Source organism: Canis lupus, chromosome 7 (assembly GCF_003254725.2).
Source record: "Canis lupus dingo isolate Sandy chromosome 7, ASM325472v2, whole genome shotgun sequence".
Lineage (NCBI taxonomy): Eukaryota > Metazoa > Chordata > Mammalia > Carnivora > Canidae > Canis > Canis lupus.
In genome coordinates this window covers 39,971,664-39,999,453 of record NC_064249.1, presented here as the reverse complement: position 1 = coordinate 39,999,453, position 27,790 = coordinate 39,971,664, and the positions used below count along the sequence as shown (strand labels likewise).

Sequence of the window (27,790 nt, the reverse complement as noted above, 5' to 3'; positions counted from 1 at the left end):
GCAATAGGATTCCCACCTTGAATGCCTCTTTCTTTTCATCCCCTCTCCCACATGGGAGCCTGGAGGGCCCACTTGGAAATTAACTGCCACTTTACACATTCAAAGATGGCCTCAATAGCCCCAAATCACCCTGGCTCGTGAGAACATCATGCCACTGTGCTTAAAACACCTAACTAGGAGCACGCCGCCATCACCCGATGGTCAAAGGCTGGGGTCCCAATAGTTACAAAAGATTTGCCACCAAATCGTTCCTGACATAACCTCCGTTCCAGACTGTGAAGAAACAAGCTGAGTAACACAAATACGATGTGCTTCAACACACTCCTTTTTTTCAGAGAATCACAGAAAATGTGAGCAAGCAGCAAGTAGGCAGCCGTCCTCCAATATAGTGTGAGACCACAAATATGCTCAAGCTGCAGACTTCGTAATGACAGATTTCTGTTGTGTTTTCTAATCTTCCAGATATATTTTGTTTTTTCCTGGTCTCCCTCAACAGAATACTCTCTCTCTCTTCCAAAGAGCATATACAGAATTACCACCGAATGTTACAACAGCCATTCTTAGCACCTGAGCATCCCGCAGGATGTCCTCACTGCTCTGGTTTTTCCTCAGAGCCCCCAAGGGGGACGGGACAGCAGACTGGTCCACCGTGTCAAACATCGAAAAGGGACGGACTTTCTTCTCCTTCTCCCTCAGGGGAACCTCTCCATCATCAGCTGAAGACAGAAAAAGATCACATGGATATTCAAGCTGTTTGTAATAAGACTTGTGTTTCACATGTAAGTTTTTCTTTTTCTCTCTTTATTATCTTTAAAACCCTGCACACAAGACATTCTTCCCTATTTTTTAAATTAAGTTGACTAAAGAACTGCCCAAATGCTACAATGCTAGTACTTTAACTCCCCCACTAAACAAAAGTGTTCTGGAAATAAACACTGTCCCCAGTTTTAACATACCAGGAAACCAACCATCGAAAGGAGAATGTGGGGAGCCCAGGTGGCTCAGTCGGTTAAGTGTCCAACCCTTGGTTTCAGCTCAAGTCATGATCCCGGGGTCGTGAGATCGAGCCCTGAGTCAGGGCTCAGCATGGAGTCAGCTTGAAATTCTCTCTCCCTCCCCCTCTACCCCTCCCACTAATTTTCTTTCTCAAATAAATAATAAATCTTGAAAAAAAAAAAAGAGTGCGGAGCACCTCTCAGATGCCAGAACAGAACCCCACCTTGGTCCGGGATACCCCCTGAGCTTGCAGGCACAGGCGTGGAGGCTTGGTTCAAAGAAATGTCTGCACTTGGAGGGCTCCAGTCAGGGCCCAGTGGATGAATTTTAGACCCTAGAATGCAGAAAAGCAACGAAGGTAACCTGGCATTCTAAAGAGATTTCTAATGGTTCCTTTTGCTGCAAGTTTAATCTCTGAAAACAGCTTGAAATTTCAGACTCACAACCATCCCATTAAACTTATTTAGCAAATATTGGATTTTAGATTTCTAATTTAAACTTTAACTATTTAAGATTAATCATGGTAAGCAAAAAATCTGCTTGAACCAACGAGGACACATTGCTTTTCACTGGTACGAATCAGTCCCATCCCACTCAGAAAACAATTTCCAACTCTGCAGACCAAGGATTCCACGGTGCAGCTTACACACCAGTAATGCACACACAACAAAAAGACAAAAATGTGGACATCGACCAGTCTTTCACAGATTAGTGCACTCTACACGGGTTTTCTCTATGCAGATATGGAAGTGTCAAAGCCATACCTTTGCCCTAAGAGGAGCAAAACAAAAGTAGTTCTTTCTACAGTAAAACCCAGACATGTAGCACTACTGCTTCACACTGGGAATTAGAGCAAAATAACCACAACTGTAAAGTTAGCCATCTTTTGCACGACATTGGTTAGGGAAAAAAGACAATATTGTCTAGAGCTACTATTTCTCTTTGCAGGGGTCTAAATGAGAAGGTCTTTAAAGGATGTTTTCACTCTGCTTTCCCTACGAGCCTCCCTTCATCTACTCCTCCTGTCACGCAACTCTGGCTTGCACCTCCCTGTGCGTCTGAGGTGTGCACAGAATACAGAGGCCCCTAACAAGGAGCCTCTGTTATGGTCACTGTGAGCTTCCAAAAGGTTTACCTTTATTCTGTAAGTGCTAGCAAGCAAATGCTCACACATAAGCAAATAAGAATAGTAAGCACTACCAATCAGCAGAATGCATTCACCACCTCACCTTTTGTGAAGATGACGTCAACCACTACCACATATAGAAGAAGGAATTCAAAACAATCTTCACTGCAGAGATATTATGTTTCATCTCATTTCCCAAACAGAAATGCATTATTTAGGATTAAAAAATGTATCACTGCACAAGCAGAAACCACAAGGAGATTCTCAGGACTTAAACAAGAATAAGGGATAGGAAGACATTCTTTTAAACCCCAACCCAGAGGGAAATGGTGAGAAGCAGCCGTGGAAGGGCCAGAAGTGACCCAATTTACCTTTAGTCTGGGAGGTGGCCCCAGATCGCATGTTGGGCAACGTGTGTACTTTGAGTGGACCGTCCGGAGCCTGCATGGCCAAGGAGCTGTCCGGCAGAGCTGGCTTCACCAGAAGTTCAGGCCTTGAAGGGACACGGGGCATCGTGGATGACTGGATGTAAGGGCCCACCGCGGCCACACGACTGGGCGCTGGCAGCCCTTGCGGGGGCAGATTTCCATCAGATGAAACCTGAGGGAGACACAGAAATCCTTCAGCATCACAAGTCAGAATGCATCAAACTCAGAAGAGGCCCGACACACTTGCTAATTTTTAAAAATCAGCACTTTCAGGGTCTCGCCCTGGAGTGTACAAAACATCCTAGACCAACCATCCGACAGGGAGTGATGGCCCCCTGCTCTGTCCCAAGCAGGAGGCCCTCTTCCCGGAGGGCACCCGGGCACAGCCCCAGAGGCAGTGGCTCACGTGATCTCACTGGGCGGCCAGCGGCCACTCACCGGGAGGCTCTCCTTCTGCTGAAGCGCCGCCTTCTTCTTCCACAGCCGGTCCCGCAGCTCATTAACACGCTTGTCCATGACCGCCACCTCTGAATTGCGCTTATTCAGACACTCCCGCTGTTGCTGCAGCTTGGCGTTCTGCTCCTGATTCAGTTTGTTTCGTAACTGAATAAAATGGAGAGAGAGGGTAGTCAAGGAGCAGGAAAAAAAATTTCTCAGATAATCACATGCTTAACTATTACATAAGTTCTAAAACCGTAGGGTCCCTCCAACCCCTCCACACTTCCATCTCATGGTTTAAAATTAAGTGTCAGCCCGCCAGCTGTGGCTGTTTAAGAAGTGCCTCAATTTCCTGTGTGAGATGCTCTGAAGTTTATTCTGGACTCTCTGGGGTTTAGATCCCCCCGCTGGAGGAAAAGAAACCAAAATCCCACCCTTCCAGCTACTTTCACGGCTGCTGGCAGCAGCACACACCTGCAGCTCCTTGTAGAGCCGGTCGAGCTCAGCCGCGGCGGACCGGCTGTCGTGTCGGCCGTCCATCCTGCCGCTCCTGAGCATCTCCAGCTGTCTCGTCAGCTCCTCCACCTTGGACACGGCCAGAACAAGTTCCCTCTGCTTCTGCTGGAACACGCTATTCATATGCTCGATCTCCTCCACTAGAGTGAGAACCAGAACAGCAACAACGGTTGAAAAGAAAAATAATGGAGCACTCCCAGGCAACCGGGCTTTGCAACAAACTTCCTAACAGAGTACAGACAGTTTTCAGAAGTGTCCTAGAACCAAGCTACTTCTTTTACAAGCAACTGGAATCAACAGACATTTCTCAGTGTCTGTGCCTCTCTCTGAATGCACCTTTAGCAGAATCTGCATTGTGATTATTAAGCTCCAAATTTTAGAAACAATGACATTTATTTAAAACTTGTAATCTCAGTTTTATAGTAGTAGAGGGGGTATTAAATCACTAAAATTTTAATTAAATGGCATTGTAATGGAGGGACCAATTACACGAATAAAAATCCTAGCCTTCATCAATTTTTAGTCAAGCAGTATTTAATTAGAAAGAGGAAAAAAAAAAGCCCTACTAGTATATTTTTTCCAAAGGTAACTGAGAAAACTTGTCTAAAACACCCAGCAATGAAACTCAATTCCCAGGAACCAAAAGTATCAAAACTTCGCAGAACTGTGTTCTGAAAAACCTCGATTTGAACGTTGCATGCACACAGTGCCATCCTGCCAGCACTCAGCACGGAGGGCTGTGAGCACCGCACTGCCCCCTGCAGTGGGGCCCTGAGCGCTGGCAGGGCCCCTCCGGACCCGTTCCCTAAGGACTCACCAAGGCGGCCATTGCTCAGCCTCTTCTGCTCCACGTGGCCCTTCAGGGCTCGAACTTTCTTTAGCTTAGCCTCCTGCTTCTCGGCCATCTCCTTCAGCTTCTTGAGCTTCTCTTGCTCAGCGACTTCTTGCTGTTGACGCTGATCTTGCTGTTTCAGAAACTTCAAGCGCTGTTCCTGAAGACAGAAGCCATCGTTGGGCACATCCCCGCAAATAGATGGGAGCAGGGCTGTAGAGGCAGGGCTGGGGCACAGCAGATGTCCTGCCCACAGCAGCAAACCTCCTTGGACAGGAGACAAAGACACAGCCTCCTGGCCCCAACCCCACACTCCCTGGAAGACCCATGAGTGAGCATTTCTGTTAGCGGTGGACCTTGGAGAGTAGGCGAACAGGGATCTGGAGCTAGTTCTCATGGACGGAGCTAAATATTGAGGAGCTCACTGTAAAGAAGGCTCTGGAGTCAGATTTGGACTCACAATGTGAGTGAGCTCTGCTTCTTACAAGCTCTGAGACTGGGCAGACTGCTACCCTCACCAAGGACACGTGTCGCCCTGTCTAAAAATGGGGGGATCAACAGCCTTGTGGGGCCACAATGAGGAGCAGATGAACCATGAAGGGTGCGTCTCCTATACAGAACCTCACCCAGCTAGTGTACATCCAGCACACACACTTAGCAAAGAGCTCAAGAGCTACTCAAGCTTCAGAAACCTACAATATAACATTTTGTTTCTAGTACACTGAAGATTTTTTTTTTTTTTTTCCCAATGATGTCCTCTTGGCTCCTTCTACTTTGTTCTAAATTTGGGCTTTTTTTTTTTTCTTTTATTTATTATTTATGATAGTCACAGAGAGAGAGAGAGGCAGAGACATAGGCAGAGGGAGAAGCAGGCTCCAAGCACCGGGAGCCCGACGTGGGATTTGATCCCGGGTCTCCAGGATCGCCCCCTGGGCCAAAGGCAGGCGCCAAACCGCTGCGCCACCCAGGGATCCCCTGAAGAGTTTTTTTTGTTGCTGCTTTTGGATATTTTTTTTATTTTAATTTAATTTTATTTGATAGACAGCATGCACCCAAGAGGTGAAAGAGAGGAAGAGGGAGAGGGAGCAGCCAATTCCCCAATTGGGAAGCCCCAATCTGGGGCTCAATCCCAGGACCCTGAGGTCATGACCTGAGGGGAAGACAAATGCTTCACCGACTGAGCCACTCAGGTGCCCCTCAGTATATTGGTTTTAACTAAAAGTGAGTAACAGAACCACACAATTTACAATCGGGGGTAAACTTCTCAGACTAATATGCCTGAAACATAAATAACATAAAAATAGTTTCAAAATAAGACCCTGAGGTTAAAGATTTATTGTATTAATCAGCCTTTTTATTTGAATCTATGTCCCTGATACCCAGGAAATGGTGCATTGGCATCACATGGGAACCTGTCAGAAATCCACCACCTCAGATCCCAACACATACCTACTGAACCAGAATATGCATTTGTAACACAGTCCCCAGGAGATTCACTCGCATGCATGAGAAGCAATGCTATACCTAATTTTGAAAACGCTGGTGCCTGGCGTCAGAGACGGAAACAGACACACAGGAACCCCAACAAGAGTTACATGGAGGGCCACAGGACGTGTTGCTGAGGACCCTGCACGCTAGATCGCTGAAGGTCTAGCCCAGCTCCAGTGGACTGACAGTCACCATGACAGTGGTCAGCTGCAGTTACCAAGTGTTTAGAGCAGGGATGGCAGGTGAAACCAGCCTGCTCTCTATGTGTGTGAATCAAGTTTTAAGGGATCACAGCCAGCCACCCATAGTTTATGTCTTTGGCTGCTCTTGTGCTACGACCACAACACTGAGAGGCCTGCACAGCCTACAATATTGACCACTAGTCTTTATGGAGGACATGTGGTGACACCTGTTTCAGACCACAGCCTGTGGCTGGCAGGAGAAACAGCAGGGAGACTGGTGTAGACAATAACAGGGAAGCATGTCATATTCTACCTGAGGCCAGGAGGGGGATTAGTCTGTGGGGGCAGGATGGCTCAAATAAAGGCAAGCAGTCTGTGACTGGTGCCACACAGCAGAAGGGGACAGAGTTAGCATTAGTTGACCTTAAAGTCCCTCTTCTGTAGTAATAATTCAGGACAAGGCTAGTCCAGAGCAGTTCTTACTCTCAAAGTCCAAGTATTCTTTATGCCTTTCCTGTTTTCCTAATACACAACATAACGTGGTTAATTTTGATCAGAACCAGAGGTCAAGAGACCTGGATCAACTGGGATGATCTAAAGATTTCTACAAAATGCTGTGGTAAAGAGAAGAAAGCACCACAAAGCAGATAACCTGTGGGGTGATGGTATCAACTTGTATCTTGAAGTCACTGGCTTAACAGGGTAGAACATAAACAGCTTTACACACAGATCAACAGAGAGGCCTGTCCAGGCTTTAAACAAGACCTTACCTTGGTAGCCAGCATTTGTTGCTGGGCCTCAATCTGCTGCTGCTGGCGAGATGCCATTTCCTGAAGCTCGGCCAGAGTCAGATCCATCCTCGGGCTATTAACCTACACGTGAGAACAGAAAGAATCCAGCTGCAAGATGAGCACAGAGGCCTGTGTCAGCTCCATCTGGACCCACCTGGGTCCCTTAGGACACAGTTCATGTTTCTTTCGTAACATTAAAGAGACCACTTTTATATTAATATCCCCACAACAACTAAGTTCAGATGGAAGACATGCTAATGCTCTTTTAAGTTATAAAATGTAAAACTAAACACTCTCAATAGTCAGTGACCAAAATGGAACAATTTAGAACTACCTTGTTCTGGAGTTAACTTATATTAGAAAAACAATATTTGATCACACTAAACATGGTATTGAGGCACTGGCAGATAACCCAGAAATACTGCACCAGCATTAAAAAATTCAAGGTGTGGAGTTGTCCGGAACAAACAAGATGTCCACTACATTCAACATGGTCCTAGAAGTGCTAGCCAGGGCAGCCCCCGTGGCGCAGCGGTTTAGCGCCGCCTGCAGCCCGGGGTGTGATCCTGGAGACCCGGGATCGAGTCCCACATTGGGCTTCCTGCATGGAGCCTGCTTCTCCCTCTGCCTGTCTCTGCCTCTCTCTTTGCTCTCTCTGAATGAATAAATAAATAAATCTTAAAAAAAAAAAAAAAAAAAAAGAAGAAGTGCTAGCCAGTGCAGTAGAGCAAGAAAAAGACGTGAGTTGTATCCTATCTGGAAAGGACAGACAACAGTTACCCATAAGGAAAATGGTCTTGAATCCACAGAAGAGATACCAGAACTAAAAAGTTGTTTAGCAAGATTGCAGGATAAACAACCAATATGCAAAAATCTACTGTACTTCTTATATTAACAACCAGAAAAATTTTTTAATTTACTTATTTTTATTTAGACTTTATATATTTAACAGAGAGAGAGAGAAAACAAGCAGTCAGTGCTGCAGCAGGCAGAGAGAGAGGAAGAAGCAGGCTCCCCGCTAAGCAGGGAGCCCAACATGGGGCTCCATCCCAGGAACCTGAGATCATGACCCCAGGAGCAGATGCTGAACTGTCTTGTCTGAGCCACTCAGGTGCCCCTAAAATTTTTTTAAATACTATTTACAGTAGCATAAAAACCATGAAGCACTGAGGAATAAATTTAACAAAGGATGTACAGGACCTGCACCCCAGAAACTCAATCCCACAAGACGAGGCCTGAATAAACGGCAGTATGTTGCAGCACTCACAAGTCAAAATGCCCAGTACCGTCAAGATGGCAATTCTTCGCAAACTGATCTACGACTCAACAGAATAAAATCCCAGCAGGTTTTTTTTGGATAAATGGACAAGTGGATGGACATGCACAGGATCTAGAAAAGTCACAACAACCCCAAGAGGAATAAAGTTGGAAAACTCTCACTACTCAACTGCATGACTGAGCTGGCTTCAGGGGCCAACACAGGTAGTACTAACATCAAGACAGAGGATCGGAGAATACACAGACAGACCTGCCTGGATACAAGGCAACAAACACTGCTTGGTCAACTGGATATCCATACATCCACAGACAAAACTTTCATTCTCACACCACAACCACATGTTCACCCAAAATGAATAAAATGAAATGTAAAGTAACACTACAAAACTTCTAAATTGAGCAATTATACTTTACCAAAATTAAGAACAAGTCACAGACTAGGAAAAATATTTGCAAATCATATACTGAATAAAGGACTTGGATCCAGAATATGGAAGAATTCTCGAGCCCAATATTAAGAAAGCAAACAAACCAACAAAGAAAAATATGAAAAGATTTCAACAAAGACTTCACCAAAAAACATACACAAATGGCAAATAAGCTCATGGAAAGACACCAATATCATGGGCCATTAGAGAAATACACACTAAAGCCTCAATATACTACTCAATATACATGCCTATTAGCCAAAATTGAAAAGACTGACCATACCAAATGTTGGCAAGGATGTGGAAAGACTGGAACTCTGATATGAATGTAATATAAAACAATCACTTTGCAAAACAGTTTGGCAGCCTTATTTTTTTTTTAAGATTTTATTTATTTATTCATGAGAGACACAGAGAGAGAGGCAGAGACACAGGTAGAGGAAGAAGCAGACTCTCCACCGGGAGCCCAAAGCGGGACTCAAACCCCAGACCCCAGGATCAGGACCTACGCCAAAGGCAGACGCTCAACCACTGAGCCATCCAGGCAGCCCTGGCAGCCTCTTAAAAAATGAACACACACTTACCATGTGAGCCAGCACTATTTACTCAAAAGAAATAAAAGAATATGCCCATATAAAGATTTGTACCCAAATATTGATTACAACTTGATACAGAGTGACCAAAAACTAGAAGCACCTCAATGTCCTTCAAGAGAGAAATGGAAGAACAAGCTGTGCCATATCCAGACAATGAAATGTCTCTTAGCAATAAACAGGAACCAACTACTGATACACACGACGAAATGGATAAAAATAAGGATACTGAGAAAATTCAGACAAAAGGATTATATATGGCATGACTCCATTTAGGTAAGATTCTAGAAAAATAAAAGTAATTTGTAGTGACAGAAAGTGGACCCCCCAGAGGGTCTGTGAGGATGAGGAGAGAGAGGCATGAAGGGAAGGGTTACAGAAGGACACAAGGAAACTCAGAGGGTGATGGATGTTCTCACTATCCTGATTACGGTGATGGTTTTACAGGTGTATATGTATGTAAAAACATATATGTATGTATCAAGTTGTATACTCAAAACATGTGTGGTTTATTATAGGCCAATTATACTTCAATGAAACCCAGTGAGGGAGAAAGATATATTGTGTCAAGATGCACTCAAATGCTGGTAATGGCTAAGAAGAGTTTTTGGTCATCCTTATATGAGTTTTTCATCCCTGTAAGGTAACAGTAAGATCTCAGAAGAGGAAAAAGGAGAATTTGGGGAAAGGCAGAGCAGGAGCAAATGGCCTGGATTCTCCCATAAATTTACTCTAGGTTGGGGAAAGATGAGGTAGCTAATCCCTAACAGTATTAAAAATTCTGAGCTCTGGAAACAAAATGTCTACAAGGTACCCCCCTAAAGATACTTGATACAATTCATATGCAATACCAAGAGCATTAACATGTAACTTTTCATTTTACTAAAGCCATTATAGCAAAAAATAAAATCATACACATGCAAAAATTTCTCCCTTAAACTTGCCCACTATTTGTTTTGTTCTGAATTTGCTGTGTGCCCAGCATCTAACTGCTCTCAATAGTCAGCTATGTAAAGATCATTAAAATTAATCCTTTCTATGAAATAAATTTAAAACAACCCTTTAAAAAGCAGGCCATCCGGGGCCCCTTGGGAGCTCAGTCAGTGAAGCATTTGCCTTCTGCTCAGGTCATGATCTCAGGGCCCTGGGATGGAGCCCCATGTCGGGCTCACTGGTCAACTGGGAGTCTGCTTCTCCCTCTGTCCCTCACCCCTGCTTGTGCATTCTCTTTCTCTCTCTGCCTCCACCTCTCAAATAAATAAATAAATCTTTAAAAAAAACAAAAAGCTAAGATCCTTCATAAGGCAGTGAGTTAACAAAGTAGCATTGAAGCAGCAATGAGCCAAAGGGAAATGTTACAAGAGTAGCAGGCTCTCAGCATTCATGCATATCACTTACCCCGTTCTCCTTCCTTCGATGTTCACCAGGGACTTTCACGCCATTTCTCTTTACACTTGGATCCTGAGACCGTGATCCACTCACTAAGCACAAAATTCAAAAACAGTGCATTAACACCAGAGTTGGCAGACACTGCAAGTACTGGCTCATCTCTGAGCTCCGCGATTATTGCTCCTGGGTATCTTAAGTAGAAATATACCGTAAACCAAGTATTTTCTCATAGCAATGGAGAAAGTCTCATAATTCTGCCTGTTTTGGAAAACCGTACTTGGAATGGTGAATAGTCAGGACCAGAAAATTATCACGTGCTGGCTGCTCCCACGAGAGTCACACAAGCCTGACACCAGAGGAGGGAAAACCGACAACAGGAGTGTACTTCTGATGGGTCATGCGTACCAACTGTTCGCAGGCTCCTGGGACTCTATTTAGCTACTTAGAGTACTAAAGTCAAGAACTTCCACTGGAAGGAACAAGTGAAAATTAAGTCAATCCATCCTTGTGCTCATTAATCATGCTTCTAACTCACACAGAATAGTAGTAACTAAAGACAGAACAAGAGGGGCTCTGCATATTTGGTTTACTGAGGGCATTTTATGGTAATTCACAAGTAGTACAAAGCACGTCCCCATTTATTTCAGTGAAAAATTTCTATTTTCTTAGCTTAGAAAAGTACTAACTGGAAAACACTATATTCTTTTTTGGCTAAAAAGAATTTTTCAAGTCAAAACATATAGCTCTCTCAGTATCACGTGCTGTATCATAAACAGAAAATAATCTTAATTTAAACTGATACATTTTTAGAAATTAACAGTGTCAAAACATTTTTAAATGTATGAAACTAAACTTCTCCTTGTAGTTCCCAGAGATCAGAAAACGCATTATCTCCCAAGAAGTTTTGAATCAAAATTTCTTCTGAATTAAATGTCTATGATACCTACTTAACAGACTCCCACGCCAATAAATAAAGGTCTGTCCTCAGCACCAGGTATGACACATACACCTAACTCGAAAGCATTTGCTTTATTTTTAAAATACTGTTCCATCCTCTGACAACACAGCTTGGGTAATCTGTCACAATATTTCTACAAGAAAAAAAAAATCCACCATTTAAGAATTTACCATTTAATTGCCTTCTTTGCTGCCTAAGAGAGAGGACTCAGCCAGTGGGAGCATATTCAGGACATAATTAGAAACAGCTCCCATCCTTGCTCGGGCCCAGGCCCTGGCTAAGGAGACAAGAGTGTGGCAGCCCTGTCCTCACCCGCAGTCCAGAAGTCTGCGCAGAAAGGCCCACTTGTGGAGCCAGCGAATTGCTGCCATATCCCAGTTCAAACACCGTGTGGCACTGGTGTTTGCCAAGATGGAAACAGCTCCTTCATCTTCAGCCTCTATTTCTCACCTTACAGACACACTGAGACAGCACTACTGAGAGGCTCTTTAATAATTTACCCACTATGTATATACCAGATACGCGAACTGTTAGGTGAACAGGTAAAATTCCTTCTTCCAAGAGGATGTGTGCAGTAACAGAAACAAAAAGACAAAATTGGCGAATGCAGATGCCAATTTAAAACTACAAGGGCAGCAGCTTAGGAAAGAAATAAGTGCTTATATAAAGCAAAATCACAGACACCAGTGCTGCTGAAAAGCACGTGGCCGGACTGGCTGAGAGGACTCAGCTGCACTCCTGGCCCCATCCTGGGCACATCAGACAGGTTAGGTCACCCGAGTGCTAGCACTTTTCACCCGCAGAGTGGAGGAGTCCACACTAAGTCACTCTAGGGCCCCCCTACACACACGCCACATTTAATAATCTCTAATTGCTGGGCACCATATGCATGTGCAGTAAAATTGAGATGTTAGAATACATGATAATTAACATCTATGACCTACATTCCTGCTCCCGAGAATAGGAGCCTGAGGTCACAAATCCTCAACCTCCCATTTTAAAAGTTCTCTCATTTTTAGAAATACCTAGTAATCCTGCTTAACAAGTGACTTCCCCTGGAACAGAGCTTCCCCACCATTCTGACTAGAAACAAGGCCACCAGGGTCCCCGAGATGACTGCACCCTCGGGGTCTGGCTCCTTTCAGTCCACCATTCCTCTTCCTCTTCTCCCTCTGTTCTACATCTACACAGAGCACCTGACTCCCATCCAAAGCCAGCCTCTCAGCCTCTAATTCTGGCTCGCTTCGTGGCCAAATGGAGCCCTCATCACCTAGAAGTCTCCCTCTGGAATCTTATATTCAGATATCTCCCTTTTGAACCCTAACTTCCTCTCACTACACCTGCTCCCAAGCCTGAGACTGTGGTCTCTGTCCCTGCCAACTATCTCCCCACAGCCCTCTCCTCCTCCCCTCCTCACAAGCTCATATGCTGTCCTGCCCACGGCCTCCTCTCCCCGTCCATGGACCCTTCTCTGAATCAGGCTAGCAAAACCCCAAGACTGGGTCAATCCAACCATCTTACAACCGTCCGGGATGCCAAGCCCAGCTGGAGGGAATGCCCCATGGTCTCACCTGCTCCCTAGCATCCTGACACCCTTACCAGAGGCTCACTTGTTCCCCACAATAGCTCACACTGGCCTCTACACCCTCCCACCTCAGAGAAAACAATCAGACAAGAAGCTCGTCCACCTGATTCCACAAAGCACACACGCCCACCATCATCCCCAGGCAGTTCTCTCTCCCTCTGCTTACAGATGAGGGCTCCGGGGCTGAGGGCACACCTTCTCAGGCACACATTCCCTCTCCCACATTTCAGCATTCTGCTCTAGAGACTCATTCCCACCTGCTTCTCTCGCCTCTTCAAACAAAACAAATCAAAGAAAACCACATCCTTTCCTCCCCAACAATCAGGTACTCAGAAGCTGGTCTGTCCTCAGGCTTCCACTTCCCTTTCTGTCCTGCACCCCTCACGTTACGTGGCTCCTGACCACCCCCAGCTCCTCCAACATGGGAGTCAAAGTCCACAGCTCTGTTAAGATTCACATAATGCTACCCACCCGTGTCCCTGCCAGGGGGCCGTTCATGACGAAGGAAGAAACGGACTTCATTCCTCTGACTTCCAAACCTCTGCAGAACATCAAACATCCGCTCATTATCAGCAACTGGACGTTCTAAAGGAAACAAACAGAAATACATGATTTGCAGGTACAAGAAGCATTTACTATCCATCCTTAATGCAAATTATGCCTGTAGGAAATACTATGCATCTTACATGATGTTTTCTCACTAAAAGAGCCCTTGAAATTGGTATATATATAAAACAGAATGCTACTCAGCCAACAGAAAGAATGAAATCTTGCCATTTGCAATGATGTAGATGGAACTAGAGGGTGTTATGTGAAGCAAAATAAAATAAGTCAAAGAGGGATCCCTGGGTGGCGCAGCGGTTTAGCGCCTGCCTTTGGCCCAGGGCGCGATCCTGGAGACCCGGGATCGAATCCCACATCGGGCTCCTGGTGCATGGAGCCTGCTTCTCCCTCTGCCTGTGTCTCTGCCTCTCTCTCTCTCTCTCTGTATGACTATCATAAATAAATAAAAATAAAAAAAAAATAAATAAAGTAATTTTCAAAAAAAAAAAAATAAGTCAAAGATAATTATGTTATTTCACTCATATGTGGAATTGAAGCAAAACAGAGGGTCATATGGGAAAGAAAGGAAAAAAGAAAACAAGATGAGATCAGAGAGGGAGACAAACCATAAGAGACTCTTAATCACAGGAAACAAACTGAGGGTTGCTGGAGAGGAGTGGGGTGGGGGAACAGGGTCACTGGGTGATGGGCATAAAGGAGGGCACATGATGTGATGAGCACCGGGTGTTATATAAGACTGATCAATCACTGACCTCTACCTCTGAAACTATTAACACATTATATTTTAATTAAATTTAAATAAAATTTCAAAAAGGAAAAAGAAAAAGAAAAAAAAAGAAAGAAAGCATCACAAGTTTTCCACACACACAGCCAGTGTAGAGTCAATGGGCATTGGAAAGGAGAATGCATCTGGGCCGGATACCAGGAGCATGGGAGTGTAACTCAGTGCTCCCGACAGGCCACAGGCTTGCTTGAACTCAGGGAGTTTCAGAAGTCGCTGTAAACTATTAGGATGGACTCTGATGTCCCTTCCAACTCAAACATTCTAGGGTTCTTTAAATATAAATGAAAAATTAAAAATAACTTTCTAGATAAATAGCCCAGGGGTGCCTGGGTGGCTCAGTCGGTTGAGCAGACTCTTGATGTCAGCTCAGGATCATGAGTTCAAGCCCTCACATGGGGCTTACTTGGTGCAAAATCGGCTCAGGATTCTCTCTCCCTTAGCCCTTCCCCCGGCTCATGCACATGTGCTCTCTAAATAAATAAAATCTTTACATATAGTTTAGCTTTACTATCTATTAGACTATTTTTAAATTATAATTCTATAAACCATGTTAAAAAAAAATCCAAAGAAAAGGCTATTTACTACACTGAAAATATACTTGGCCCTTGAATAACATCGGCGTGATCCACCCAGGTCCACATATATAGGAGGTTTTTTTGATAAACACAGTCCTGAAATATATTTTCTTTTCCTTAAAAAAATTTTTTTTTTAGATTCATTTCTTTTAAAAAGAGAGAGTGAGAGCGAGTGAGCAGGGATAGGCAGACAGAGAATCTCTAGTAGACCCCACTGAGCACAGAGCCTAATGCGGGGCATGATCTCTTGACCCTGAAATCACAACCTGAGCTGACATCAAGAGTTGGATGCCTAACTGACGGGCCATCCAGGTACCCTATGATTTTCTTAATAGCACTTTTTTCTCTCCAGCAAACTCAATTAAAGAACACAGTAAATAATACATAACACACAAAATATGTTAATCAACTGCTGACATGCTCAGCAAGGATTCTAGCCAACACCAGGCTGTAAGTGGTGAAGTTTGCGGGGGGAGGTGAGTCAAAAGTCCCATGTGGATTTGACTACATGAGGGGTTGGTGCCCTGAGCCCCAACATTGTTCAAAGGTCACCTGTATTTATTCAGCCTTCTTTCAGTGAAATTGTTAGTTGTCAAACTTCTCTAGAGACAAAAAGAAGGACACAGAATACTCTAAGAGATGGGCACTTCCAGAGAAACCATGTGTCTTAAGCTCCCCTCAAAATATCTTCAACCTTGGGGATGCCTGGCTCAGCAGTTTAGTGCCTGCCTTCAGCCCAGGGCATGGTCCCGGAGTCCCAGGATCAAGTCCCACATCAGGCTCCCTGAAGGGAGCCAGCTTCTCCCTCTGCCTGTGTCTCTGCCTCTCTCTCTCTCTCTCTCTCTCTGTGTCTCTCATGAATGAATAAATAAAATCTTTAAAATATATATATATATCTTCAACCTCAAGGATCTGGATATAAAAACCAAACCTACTGTTCAAGGATACAACTGCTAAAATCAGAGATACTCCAGTGCTGTATGTGTAAGTTCTAATAGAATGCAGAAAGAGCCTAAGATAGGCAGTGCACCTGCCCATAATCAGAGCCACTATGCCAGCCCCTGCCATCACCAATAGGACAGAGACTAGAGCAGCCATGGTTGTGGACTGGCCATGAACTCAATCTGCTCAGCCACAACAAAGTACAGTTCTGCTTCCAGTCACAGCACAGTAACAGGTGTTATAGTAACAGAGGCAGCCCTCCTCTTCCCTAAACCAGAGAAATGCTAAGACCCCCAAAAGGAAATATCTCTAGCAGGTAAGCACCCCCCAAAAGAAGTCTGAGTGGACCTTCCACCTCCTGACCAAACATGCATGGGGTTGTGCAAGCACACAAACTCCTTTAAAAATCTGAGGTGATGGGCAGCCCCGGTGGCGTAGCGGTTTAGCGCCGCCTGCAGCCCGGGGTGTGATCCTGGAGACTCGGGATCGAGTACCACGTCGGGCTCCCTGCATGGAGCCTGCTTCTCCCTCTGCCTGTGTCTCTGCCTCTCTCTCCTCGCTCTCTCTGAATGAATGAATAAATAAATCTTTAAAAAAAAAAAAAAAAATCTGAGGTGATGCCACACGTTCCAGGAGCGCAGAGGAGAAAGGCCAGGATGCAGCTACACGCACTGCAACACCCCTCACAGGCCCTGCAAGTCCCCTACAAACCCTGCCTGCTCCGAAGGCAGTGTAAGGGTTACAGAGATTTTCAGTTATAAAGCTAGGAACGATGGAGACAGGATTTTGATGCCCAAGACCTTGCTCCTAATCAGAGCATCATACAAACCAACCTCAAAAATCAATTATGGGACACCTGGGTGGCTCAGTGGTTGGGTGTCTGCTTTCAGTTCAGGGCATGATCCTGGAGACCTGGGATCGGGTCCCACATCAGGCTCCCTGCATGGAGCCTGCTTCTCCCCCTGCCTGTGTCTCTGCCTCTCTCTCTCTCTCTCTGTGTGTGTGTGTGTGTGTCTCTCATGATTAAATAAATAAAATCTTTTTTAAAAAATCAATTATGAATTCACCACAATCAATCAAAATCCCAGTAGGACTTTCCATGGAACCTTCAAGGTCATTCTAAAATTTATCTGTAAAAGAAAAAATACAAGGATAGCTCAGGTATTTTTTGAAAAAGCAGAATGATGAAATAAAACCACTTGTCTTACAAACACTTAACCTATCATCAAACTCTAGTAATCAGAACCATTTGGTTCTGCCATAAAGAAGAAGACAAAAGTAACAGACTAAAGCTTATAGAAGCACAATTTCACACAAGATCTAACGTGGCATACAGGGATGTTTCATGTTAGTAAGAAACCACTGTTAGGGATCCCTGGGTGGCGCAGCGCTTTGGCGCCTGCCTTTGGCCCAGGGCGCGATCCTGGAGACCCGGGATCGAATCCCACGTCGGGCTCCTGGTGCATGGAGCCTGCTTCTCCCTCTGCCTATATCTCTGCCTCTCTCTCTCTCTCTCTGTGACTATCATAAATAAATAAAAATTTAAAAAAATTAAAAAAAAAAAAAAAAGAAACCACTGTTAGTGACGGACCTCAGACAATTCACTATCCATTTGGGGACAATTCACTATCCATTCGGGAAACAACTATTGCTCCCTAACTCACCCGAGTCACAAAATTAATGGGGGAGAGAAGGAAAATTCTTTCAAACTTACAGCATTACATAACAGGAGAGTAGGTTTACAGCCTTGCAGCAAGGAAAGGATCCTTGTAAATCACACAAACAGGCCTGGGATCCAGAATAGTTGTTTTTGTTTTTAAATGCCTACAAATCAAGAGGCAAACACCAAGGGAAACATGAACAAAGACTACAGAGAAACAGATTTTTTAAAAATGGAAACTCAAGGGAGGCTGCTGGCTCAGTCGGAGGAGTATGAGACTCTTAAGCTCAGGTCGGGAGTCCCAGCCCCATTGTGGGTGTGGAGCTTCCTTAAAATGTAAACAAAACAAAACAAAAAACTTGTTTTAAGATTATTTATTTAAGACAGAGCAAGTGCACATGCATGAACAAAGGGAAGGGCAAAGGGAGAAGCAGACTCCACAATGAGCAGGGAGCCTGACAAGGGACTTGATCCCAGGACCCCAAGATTGTGACCTGGGCCGAAGGCACATGCTCAACCCACTGAGCCATCCAGGCGTCTCCTCACCCAAAAAAAAAAAAAAAAAAAAATTTTTAATTAATAAAAATGGATACCCCAATGGACAATAAACAAATGAAAAAATGGGCAACCTTAGCAAAAATTAAAATATTATTGTATCAAGTGTTGACGTTAGATTCTTTCAGAAATAACTAGTAGGGGTGTGAGCAGACAGCCTTTGTGGAGGGCAATCTGGCACCATAAATTTTAAAGTGTTTGAACCTTTAAGCTATTTCATTTCGTGGTGTCTACTCCAGAGAAACAGCTGCATGGATCAAGAAGCTCCTAAAAGGACCTTTGCTGCAGCATGTATAAAAACAAGGAGTGTCAGGGCACCTGGGTGGTTCAGTCAGTTGTTTCTGACTCTGGGTTTCAGCTCAGGTCATAATCTTGGGGTCATGAGATCGAGCCCCACAGTTGTCCCTACACTTAGTGCAGAATCTGCTTTAGATTCTCTCCCTCCTGCTCTGCTCCCCCTGTTTTAAAACAACAAAATGTTTTAAAAATAAAATTAAAAACAAGAAAAAAAAATTAAAAACAAGAGTAGAATTAATGTAGGCATAAAAGTGGTTAGATCAATTACACTTTATGCATACTATGGAAAATTATGTGACTATTAAAAATAATGATATCAGGGCAGCCTGGGTGACTCAGTGGTTTGGCGCTGCCTTCAGCCCAGGGCCTGATCCTGGAGACCCGGGTTCGGGTCCTGTGTTGGATTCCCTGCGTGGAGCCTGCTTCTCTCTCTGCCTGTGTCTCTGCCTTTCTCTCTCTGGGTCTCTCCTGAATAAATAAATAAAATATTTTTAAAAAATTTTTAAAAATAATGATATCAGGGGCTTCGGTTAAGTGTCCGATTCTTGGTTTCAGCTCAGGTCATGATCTCAGGTGCATGTGTTTGGGGCTACGTGGATTCAAAAGGCAATAAATGAATAAACACACAAAACCAGAGGATTCAATCAGGGTGGCATCATGGCCACTGTAACAGAATGCTCCAGGAAAGTCTCTCCTGGAGGAGGTAACATTCCAGCTTAAGTCCAGGCGGCAAAACCTGGAGAGCAACATAGGCAGTGGGAAGAGCTAGTGCCAAGAGTCCAAAGGTGGGAAGGAGCTTTGTTTACTTAGGAACATCAGAAAAGCTGCAGACGAGGAGAATGGTACCCGATGACAACACAGACTTCACAATCCAAGATCAGAAGTCTGGATTTGATTCTAAGTAGAAAAGAAAGGCACAGAGAAGTGGAAGGTCAGACTATCACATTTTCATTTGAAAAGGATCATGTGGGTTTCTTTATGTGAATAGTCTAATCTAGCTCTTTTGTGAAGGGAAAAGAAGTAAACAATTCAGGGAGAGAGCACAAGACCTTCTAGAACACCCAACGGTAAGAAAGTCAGCCAAAGAGGAACAAGAGGCCTGGGCCTAGGCCTGGGAGGCAGGGAGCACTCAGCTGTGGGCAGGTATTACGAATGGTGTGGACCTAATTAACACAGTGTGCAACCATGCTGGAACGTTTGGCACCCCCAGAAGAGGAAAAGAAGCAGTGGGAGGTCACCCAGGCTGTAAAGGAACAAGGCAGAAATTATGGAAAATTACTCACACATCTACAAACTCCTAAAAGGCCAGAAAAAGACCAGGCTGTCCCATTTTAGAGCTCCAAAGGACTATAGTGAGGGATTGATTTCAAAGCTTAAAATAATGCCTATGATTTCAGCACTGCCATTTGCCACCATGGTAACTCGACACTGAATAGCTTTCCCTGAAAACCTACAAAAACTTGGAGGGCAAAGCAATCAGGATGCCTCAAATGTCTAATTCAGTCAAGCTGCAGCGTACAGAAAGTACTACTTCTTGAGCATTTTACGGGTATGCCCCAGAAGCTTCCACTGGTGTGCCACCTGCCTGTCTTTTGACCTTTCACACTGCGGGGTCCTCACTGTACTGTAGGAAAGGACAAGAGCAGAGAGGCTCCCTCTGTCACAGTGAAGCTATGCCCTGAGGACAAGCGCACTGCACGCTGTCACGTCCAAACGTCAGCAGTAATAAGCAGCAGCCTAAGAGCCCAGGTCCCATACCGGAGCCACACCACACTTCAGCTAGATGGCACTCGCTCTCGCCGGGCTCTTTGCACAGATCCACCACATCTCTGCACATCGTCTCAGGGGTCACTGGAACCTCGGTGAAGTGCTGCTCGCTGTCACTGAGGTACACGGTGAGAAACATCTGCCAACAGAGAGAGACAGCAGCTGTCAGTGTCCACACTGGCAGGTTTCACTCTTTACCCACCTGGGATTGTGTTTTACCCTACATTCACTCAACTCAGGGAATACCTCCTCCACGCAAGTCAACGTGTATCAGGATAAAATACAAACAATGTGGAAGAAATCCCGCTGTGGCCATCTATCCCATGAAAATAATTCTTCTAACAAAAAGAGAATGCAAAGGCTTTGGAACATCCACTCTGTGGACCAGCACATATTCTATAACGATGATTAATGGGCCACCAACACAGGAAAAAGCTGGGATTCTTAAGGCCATAAAACAGCAGAATGAGCAGAATTTGCAGGGCCCTCAGGACTACATAGGCCTGCCCACAGCCACGCACCTCCCCCTCCAGCTCGGACTTCCTCACCCACCCCACCCCCAAGGAGGGGGCAGAAAGCTGCATTACGCTCTTCTGTGCAAAAAGGCAGCACCTGGTTAGGGACAGTGACAGACACAGGTAAGCCCGTCAGGCCCAGTGCCACAGGGGTGCAGTCGGGTGAGAGGAGGAGCCATGCAGGGGAAGACACACCCCCAGGTAAGGACACTCAGCACCAGGCACCTTCCAGCTCGTCTTTCACCCCAACCACATTTTCTTAAGGTCATCGAGTCCTCCTTTCTTACAGCCAATGCTTGCTACTCACGTGAGCACATGCCATATAGAAAGTCACCCGGAACATGAGAACACATTGGAGTAACCCAGAAAAATTAACACTGTGGGTACTGTTGAAATGGTAAATTAACATGAAAAACTGTACAGCTTCCCAGGGTGAGCTGAGAAGTTTTCAAGCTAATTATACCCGGTTCTTCCCATCCTGACAAACCGTATTAATAAAGACATTCAGTTCCGGGCCTCAAACAGACAGGAAGGCAGCACTTTAAAACCACACAGAAATCCTAAAGCCTTGACAAAAATCACTTGGAAAAAAATAACAAAGATTCACTAAGCTCACAGAATCCCCTCTGCTGCTGCTCTGACAAAACACACAGCACATTTAACAGCAGAGCTACATCATTTACACTCTGGTATCACACAGTGCTTGTCTGGACTCCCCACCCACAACACTTTTGGTCAAGTTTAATGCTTCAAACACAGTGTTTTCACTGTAAACCACAGACATGAGATATTTGTCACATTACAGGAATATTTAACACAGTCTGTATGCTATGCACACAGGGTACAAGAGACAGGCCTGCTGCAGGGTCCAACACCTCCCTGTGCCCACAGCCCCCTCTGGAGAGCTCGTGCACATGGGGTCATTACCTTCCTTTATAAAGGAAGAAAAAGACTCACAGAAATGGCTACTAAAATGACAGGGTCAATTCTGCTCTTTTGATCCATTTTCTACTCTGCAGGCTGTTCCTTACAGCAGGAAAATATTAGGAAATGCTCTAGGTAACCATGGTAACCCAAACTTTAGTAGAGATCTGGTCTTTTACTTTCTGGAAATCAGTTTCATGGACTTAAAAATACAATCACAAATAAGCATAACAAGAGATGTGTTCTGAAAGCCCACAGCAACTTCTACCTTCCATGTGCAAGGATGCACTCAGGGTGACGGGCTGTGGGCACCGTCCTGAAGTCTTGTGGCACACCGGCAGGTGGGTGAGTGGGACACCACTCTGGACTCCCCCGGAAGGAGGTCTGGGCTCTGCCCTTGGCTCTGTGATTCATTAGTTAGACCTCCTTGGGGAAACCAAGTCACTTCTCCTGAGTCTCAGTCCTCATCTTCAAAGTAAGAGTCTTCCACTCCGAGACCTGACACTGACTTTGGGCCTCAGAGTCAAAGCCAACCTTTCTGCACGCTGCAGCCAGCCTTCAGGCACGGAGTGAGGGCCTGAACAAAGGCAGGGAGAAAGGATAGATTCTGTAAAAAAAAGACAGGATCTGGAGACAGAAGGGGGGAGGTAGTGTTCTGTGTGAGTGGCACAACTCAGGTGACACAGAGTAAACTGAGGAGTAAATGCAGGCTGCTCGGCATGTGGCTGTGTCAGGTGGGGTGAGAGCTGGGGAGGGAGGGGGAGCTGGTCTGGATTAGCAGACTCCTGCCCTGCCCACCAATACCTATCCCCATTACCTTTGGGGGCCTCCTCTCCTAATCCCCTCCCTCCCTGGGATCCTCACACGCAGCACACAGCAGGCAGGCCCAGCCCCTGGAGCCTATCCACCTGCCCTGCTCTGTCTGCAGCCAACTTGGCTACCCCTCTGGGCCCTGTAGTGTTTTGTTTTGTTTTGTTTTGTTTTAAAGATTTATTTATTTATTTATTCATGACAGACATAGAGAGAGAGAGGCAGAGACACAGGCAGAGGGAGAAGCAGGCTCCATGCATGGAGCCCGATGCGGGACTCGATCCCGGGACTCCAGGATAGCACCCTGGGCCAAAGGTAGGCACTAAACCACTGCGCCACCCAGGGATCCCTGGGCCCTGTAGTTCTGCACTCATATGCTACGTTCTCAGTGAGGCCTTCCTGGCCATCCTTCCCCAAATCCCAATGCCACGTGTGCACAAGCTCACACTTCCCTGCTTTGTGCTCTCCTTGGCACAGCCGCTCACATACCATGCTGTATGTTTAGTTAACTTGTTTTTATCCTGCCTTCCCTTCTAGAACGTACACTCCACACAGGCTGGTGGACTGTCCCTTCAGTGCTGTATCCTCAGCACTGTGACCTCCACGGCCTGGCAGGCAGCAAGCACGCAGTACTTGTTCATGAACAAGCGACTCCTGCAGCTGGTCCTGCATCTGACAGGCTCACCTCAGACTTACTTTCAGGGCAAGTCTCCCTGTGTGCGTGGATACATGCATCAGAGCCTGCGGCCCATGCAACCGCCAGAACTCTGATGGAAAAGAGAGGCTGCGTCCTCGTGGTTCTTGAGCTCACACCAGCCAGCCTGCTCTACTTCAACACTCTTTTCACTCATTCAGTACTTACAGGCCATCTGCTCCACGGACCAAGGCCCAATGTGGAAATAACCTTTAATAAAAAGCTAATACAGCCCAAGGCACAAAATTCAAAACGGAGGGGACCATGTGGAAAGGGACGCAGCACTGTGGTCTGCAGAAGCCCACCACTGGGAGCACAGGGCAGGGAGGGGAGGGTGCAGAGTACCTCTGGGAGGGGGGCAGCAAAAGGTGCTCAGCACATCAGTCCTCCCATCCACATGCAGATGCAGGGACATTCTGGAGGGCTCCTGGGCAGCCATGTAAGCAGAATGAGACACCAGCCTGGCTGAGGAGACAGTATGTATAGAGGCCCTGGGGAGGGTCCAGTTTGCTCTATCTGTGGGAGAACAGGGTCGGAGTAGAGGCAGCAAGGGAAAAGGATTAGAGGGGATTAATGAGGCCACGGGTCCTCAAACTGGGGCATGGACAGAGAGCTGTTAACCTCAGACCTCTGGGCTCCACCCTCACTTTCTGATTGAGTAGATCCGGGAAGGGGGCCGAGACTGCATTTCTAATAAGCTCCCATGTGATGTGGATGCCACTGGTCTGGAAACCACTATTCAAAGGCCAAGGCAAAGAATCTGGATTTTAATCAAAGAGCCCACTGGAGGCAAATTGTTAAGAGACTGAGACACAAGTGGTTGCCAGGGGCTGGGGGAGTGACTGCTAACACATGAGGGGCTTCGTGTGCAGCAATGGAAACATGCTGGCATTACTGTGATGGTTGTATAGCCCTGTGGAAAGTCTAAAACCACTGAACTGCACACTTCAGAATGGTAGTGTGTGAGTCATATCTCATGGTCCTTGGAGGATTCCAATCAGGGCAGTGAAGTGATGTCATCTCAAACACTCTGGCTGCTGCATGAGCAGATCCAGGGGATGGGCATGCAAGCCCAGTGCAGGGGAAATGTGGCACCCAAGCTGGAGGACAGCCCAGACTGCAAGTGACAGCAAAGGTGGTGACAACGGCTAGGTATAGATTTATTTTGAAGGCAGAGCCAGAGACACACTTGGTGGGCATCAGGTGGATGTGAAAGCAGAGAGACTGGTGTGAACCTGGATCTGCTGCCTCGGCACCTGGGTGAGTGACACAGAGGTAAGAAGGGGGCCAGCTGGGGCAGCTGTCTCCCAGATACCAGAACAGACTCGAGGAGGCTGCTCACTGCACACGGCTGGCGGCTGGTGAAAATACAACAGGAGAACGGAGGCCCATGGGCCCAAAGCTGGGCAAGATCAGCAAGGGTCAGCAGATGCAGAACAGAGCTGAGGGCTGTACTGGAGCTGGCTGCACAACGTCCAGGGGCCCTGAGAACACAGACTCAGCAAAGGACTGAGAGAGGCCATCCACAAGAAAACAGAAACTCAATCCAAGGCGTGCAACAGGCCCTAGAAACAAAGTAGATAGTGTCTCTATAAAATCCAGTTAACTTAGGGTCTTGAAAAGATGCCTGTGGGCAGTCCCGGTGGCTTTGCGGTTTAGTGCCGCCTTCCACCCAGGGCGTGATCCTGGAGACCCGGGATGGAGTCCCACGTCAGGCTCCCTGCATGGAGCCTGCTTCTCCCTCTGCCTGTGTCTCTGCCTCTCTCTCTCTCTGTCTCTCTGTGTGTGTGTGTGTCTCTAATAAATAAATTTTTTTAAAAATCTTAAAAAAAAAAAAATAAAGAAAAGATGCCTGAGAACCAACCCCTAGCCCCACAAGTGGCACTTGGAGGCTGCCAGACCAGACCAGAGACCCCGAGGGGAGGGCGCAGGCCCAGCAAAGCAAAGCCTCCCAAGATGGTCTGCCTTAACACTGCGCAGAGGAAGCTGAGAGAGTCCCAGACAGAAGGAGCCTGAGCCAAAGGGGTATGGTTTCTATTCTAGCAGAGGGGTCTTCCTGGGGTGTGTAAAGGCCAGAGACCAGCCCAAAAGAGATGAGAGTGGTGGTGGCAATAATGACCATGACTCGTTCTCTAAACTACTGTCTGCTGCCCAGTGTCCTGGGCTCTGCCAAGACAGCCCACAAGCCGTCTGCACCAGGCCAACCCGCCAGTCCCACCCTCACCTCTGTCCTTTGTTCCAGAGATTATTCTACTTTATATATCACAAAGACAATTTGTCAAGTTTGATGGATTTCTTAGCTGGCCACCACAGCACAGTGGCAACAACTTGGCCAGAAAGGGTGGCCTGAAGCCAGTCGAGGACACTTTACACTAAGTGACCACAGAGGGCCCTCTCCCCATATGCCACCTCCAGGTGGACGAGAACCACCCCTGGTCCCAGCGGCCACAACTGGCCACAATTATTTGTAACTGCTGCTTCTCTCTCCTAGAAAATGATGAGTAAAACAAAGAAAAGGCATCCCAACTCTGAAATAAACTTTTAAACTCATTTCATCCACTTTTAAATGTATACACATAAGTATATCCCCAAGTTATAAAGGTTAAATATCACTTACACTAATATATCACTTATAATTTAAAATCTTTTAAGTTATAATCTGGCCACAATTATGGGCTTTACTGTGATAATTTATACCTACTTAAAATTTTATAGAGGAAGTGAATCAGGGATTTTCTCAATAAATATCAATGCTCTTCTTACTTAAAAGAGTAGCAAAAAAAAAAAATGAGAAAGAGGATCAAAAGAGAGGGCTGGCTAAATTAATCATATTAACCCAAGAAAAAGCAGGTGCACACATTCTTCATGTGGCCACGTTACTTTTATCTTTTTTCACAAATTTGCTGTGCTCCAAAAGGGTGAAAAAAATTCTTCAAGATGTAATTTAATTCCCTAAAGAAATGAAATAAAAGGTGAAGTTGTATTTGGTTTAAGTTTTATTATCATGTTGAAAAATCCGCCTTAAAAAAATACTTGAGTTGACTCTATCAAATAAGTCCCACAGAGAACAATTTTGGCCTGTAACTCATGAATTTTTAAAGATAGAAAATAAAATTGTCAAATCTAGAAGTTTCTAGCATCTGATACCAAAACATTTTAGAAGGATAAAGCACAAATTTTCAAAAACGTGTGGGTTATGCAGTGTGTTGTTACAAGACAGTTTACCACCCCTTTTCTACAAATGGGACGATGGAACATAAATGTGTATACACACGAGCAATCCAAGCATAGAAAAAAGCCTGGAACTATATTCACCAAACTAACAGTAGTTATGCCTTGGTGAGAAGATTATAACTTCCTAGGAGCTCAGTTACGCTTACATTTTCTAGAATGATTACGCATGACGTGTATAATAAAATTGTTATTTGGATGAAACCAGTGGCTGAAATCAGTAAGATGAACACAAGATGCCACTTTACTCCACACACCACCACTTCCCAGGGCCTTGCTGCTGTGATGTGTACGGCAAGTATGTGTTCCATCGTGCTTTTCTTGGGCCACCACGCTGCCTCAACTTTAGTCAGGGGCCACGAGAAACAAGCAATCAAGAAACAGATCTTAAGGGTGCCTGGGTCTGCCTTGGCCTCAGATCATGATCTCAGGGTCCCAGGATCAAGCCCCACATCAGGCTCCCTGCTCAGCGGGGAGTCTGCTTCTTCCTCTCTCTCTCTGCCTCTCCCCCTGTTAGTGTTCTCTCTGTCAAATAAAAAAAAATCTTTAAGAAAAAAGAAAAAAAAGGAACAGACCTAGAAGTTCACTATATCAGAACAGAGTATCATTTGGCCATAAAAAAGAATGCAGGGCAGCCCCGGTGGCTCAGCGGTTTAGCACTGCCTTCGGCCCAGGGCTGTTCCTGGAGACCCAGGATCGAGTCGCCTGTCAGGCTCCCTGCATGGAGCCTGCTTCTCCCTCTGCCTGTGTCTCTGCCTCCCGCCCCCGCCCCCCGCCCCGTGTATCTCATAAATAAATAAATAAAATCTTAAAAAAAAAAAAAAAAAGAATGCAGCATGGAGACATGCTACAACGTGGATGAACCATGAAAGCATTACCCTGAGTGACGGAAGCCGGACACAAACAGGACAAGTCCCGAACACTCAAGGGCACAGAGACAAAAAGCACAGTAATGGTTGCTAAAGGCGGTGGGGGGTGGGGTGTTGCTGCTTGAGAGTATGGGGCTTCCTGTCAGGGTGATGGAAACTTCTAGAATTGGTCCTGATGGTTACATAACCCTATGAAGTCACAAAAAACTACTGTACCACACACTTCACAGGGTGAATTTCACGGAACGTGAATTCTAGCACTATTTAAAAGGCCTACTGCCTTCTTTCTGTGTAAGATACAAAAATCTCTTGAGGGAGATGAAATGTGTTTGTAGAAAATGAGATAATTTACTACCAAAGCACTGAATGAGACTGAAGGTAAAATGGAAGATCAGAAATGAAAGAAATACACATGATCAGAGACAGGCTGAGGTTTTGGGACAAAGACACAAATTCATGGAAAGCATGAGAATAAGAAAACTCCAGTAACCTATTTCCAAATATGTCATCTGTTCCTGCCACCTGCCACATATATCTGAAAACACCATATTCTCAAGAACCCAGAGATGACTTCA

General features: G+C 45.5%; 1 protein-coding gene across 6 annotated transcripts in view; it reads right to left on the bottom strand.

Annotated features, from left to right (window-relative positions):
- Nucleotides 1-27,790, bottom strand: part of TP53BP2 (tumor protein p53 binding protein 2) — a 55,923-nt gene that overhangs the window by 13,230 nt on the left and 14,903 nt on the right. The window contains exons 1-12 of one of the 6 annotated variants that reach the window (XM_049112494.1): nucleotides 20,164-20,302; nucleotides 17,608-17,717; nucleotides 16,961-17,023; nucleotides 13,500-13,613; nucleotides 10,495-10,577; nucleotides 6,777-6,878; nucleotides 4,322-4,496; nucleotides 3,463-3,644; nucleotides 2,989-3,153; nucleotides 2,494-2,722; nucleotides 1,193-1,330; nucleotides 568-716 (exon numbers count right to left, since the gene is read on the bottom strand). In XM_049112494.1, the coding sequence (XP_048968451.1) occupies nucleotides 568-716; nucleotides 1,193-1,330; nucleotides 2,494-2,722; nucleotides 2,989-3,153; nucleotides 3,463-3,644; nucleotides 4,322-4,496; nucleotides 6,777-6,878; nucleotides 10,495-10,577; nucleotides 13,500-13,613; nucleotides 16,961-16,994 (1,371 nt within the window). In that variant the 5' untranslated portion in view covers nucleotides 16,995-17,023; nucleotides 17,608-17,717; nucleotides 20,164-20,302. Of the gene's footprint in view, nucleotides 1-567; nucleotides 717-1,192; nucleotides 1,331-2,493; nucleotides 2,723-2,988; nucleotides 3,154-3,462; nucleotides 3,645-4,321; nucleotides 4,497-6,776; nucleotides 6,879-10,494; nucleotides 10,578-13,499; nucleotides 13,614-16,960; nucleotides 17,024-17,607; nucleotides 17,718-20,163; nucleotides 20,312-27,790 lie in introns of those variants that run through there. The other 5 variants (XM_049112496.1, XM_049112493.1, XM_025430727.3 and 2 more) reach the window with 5 other exon arrangements.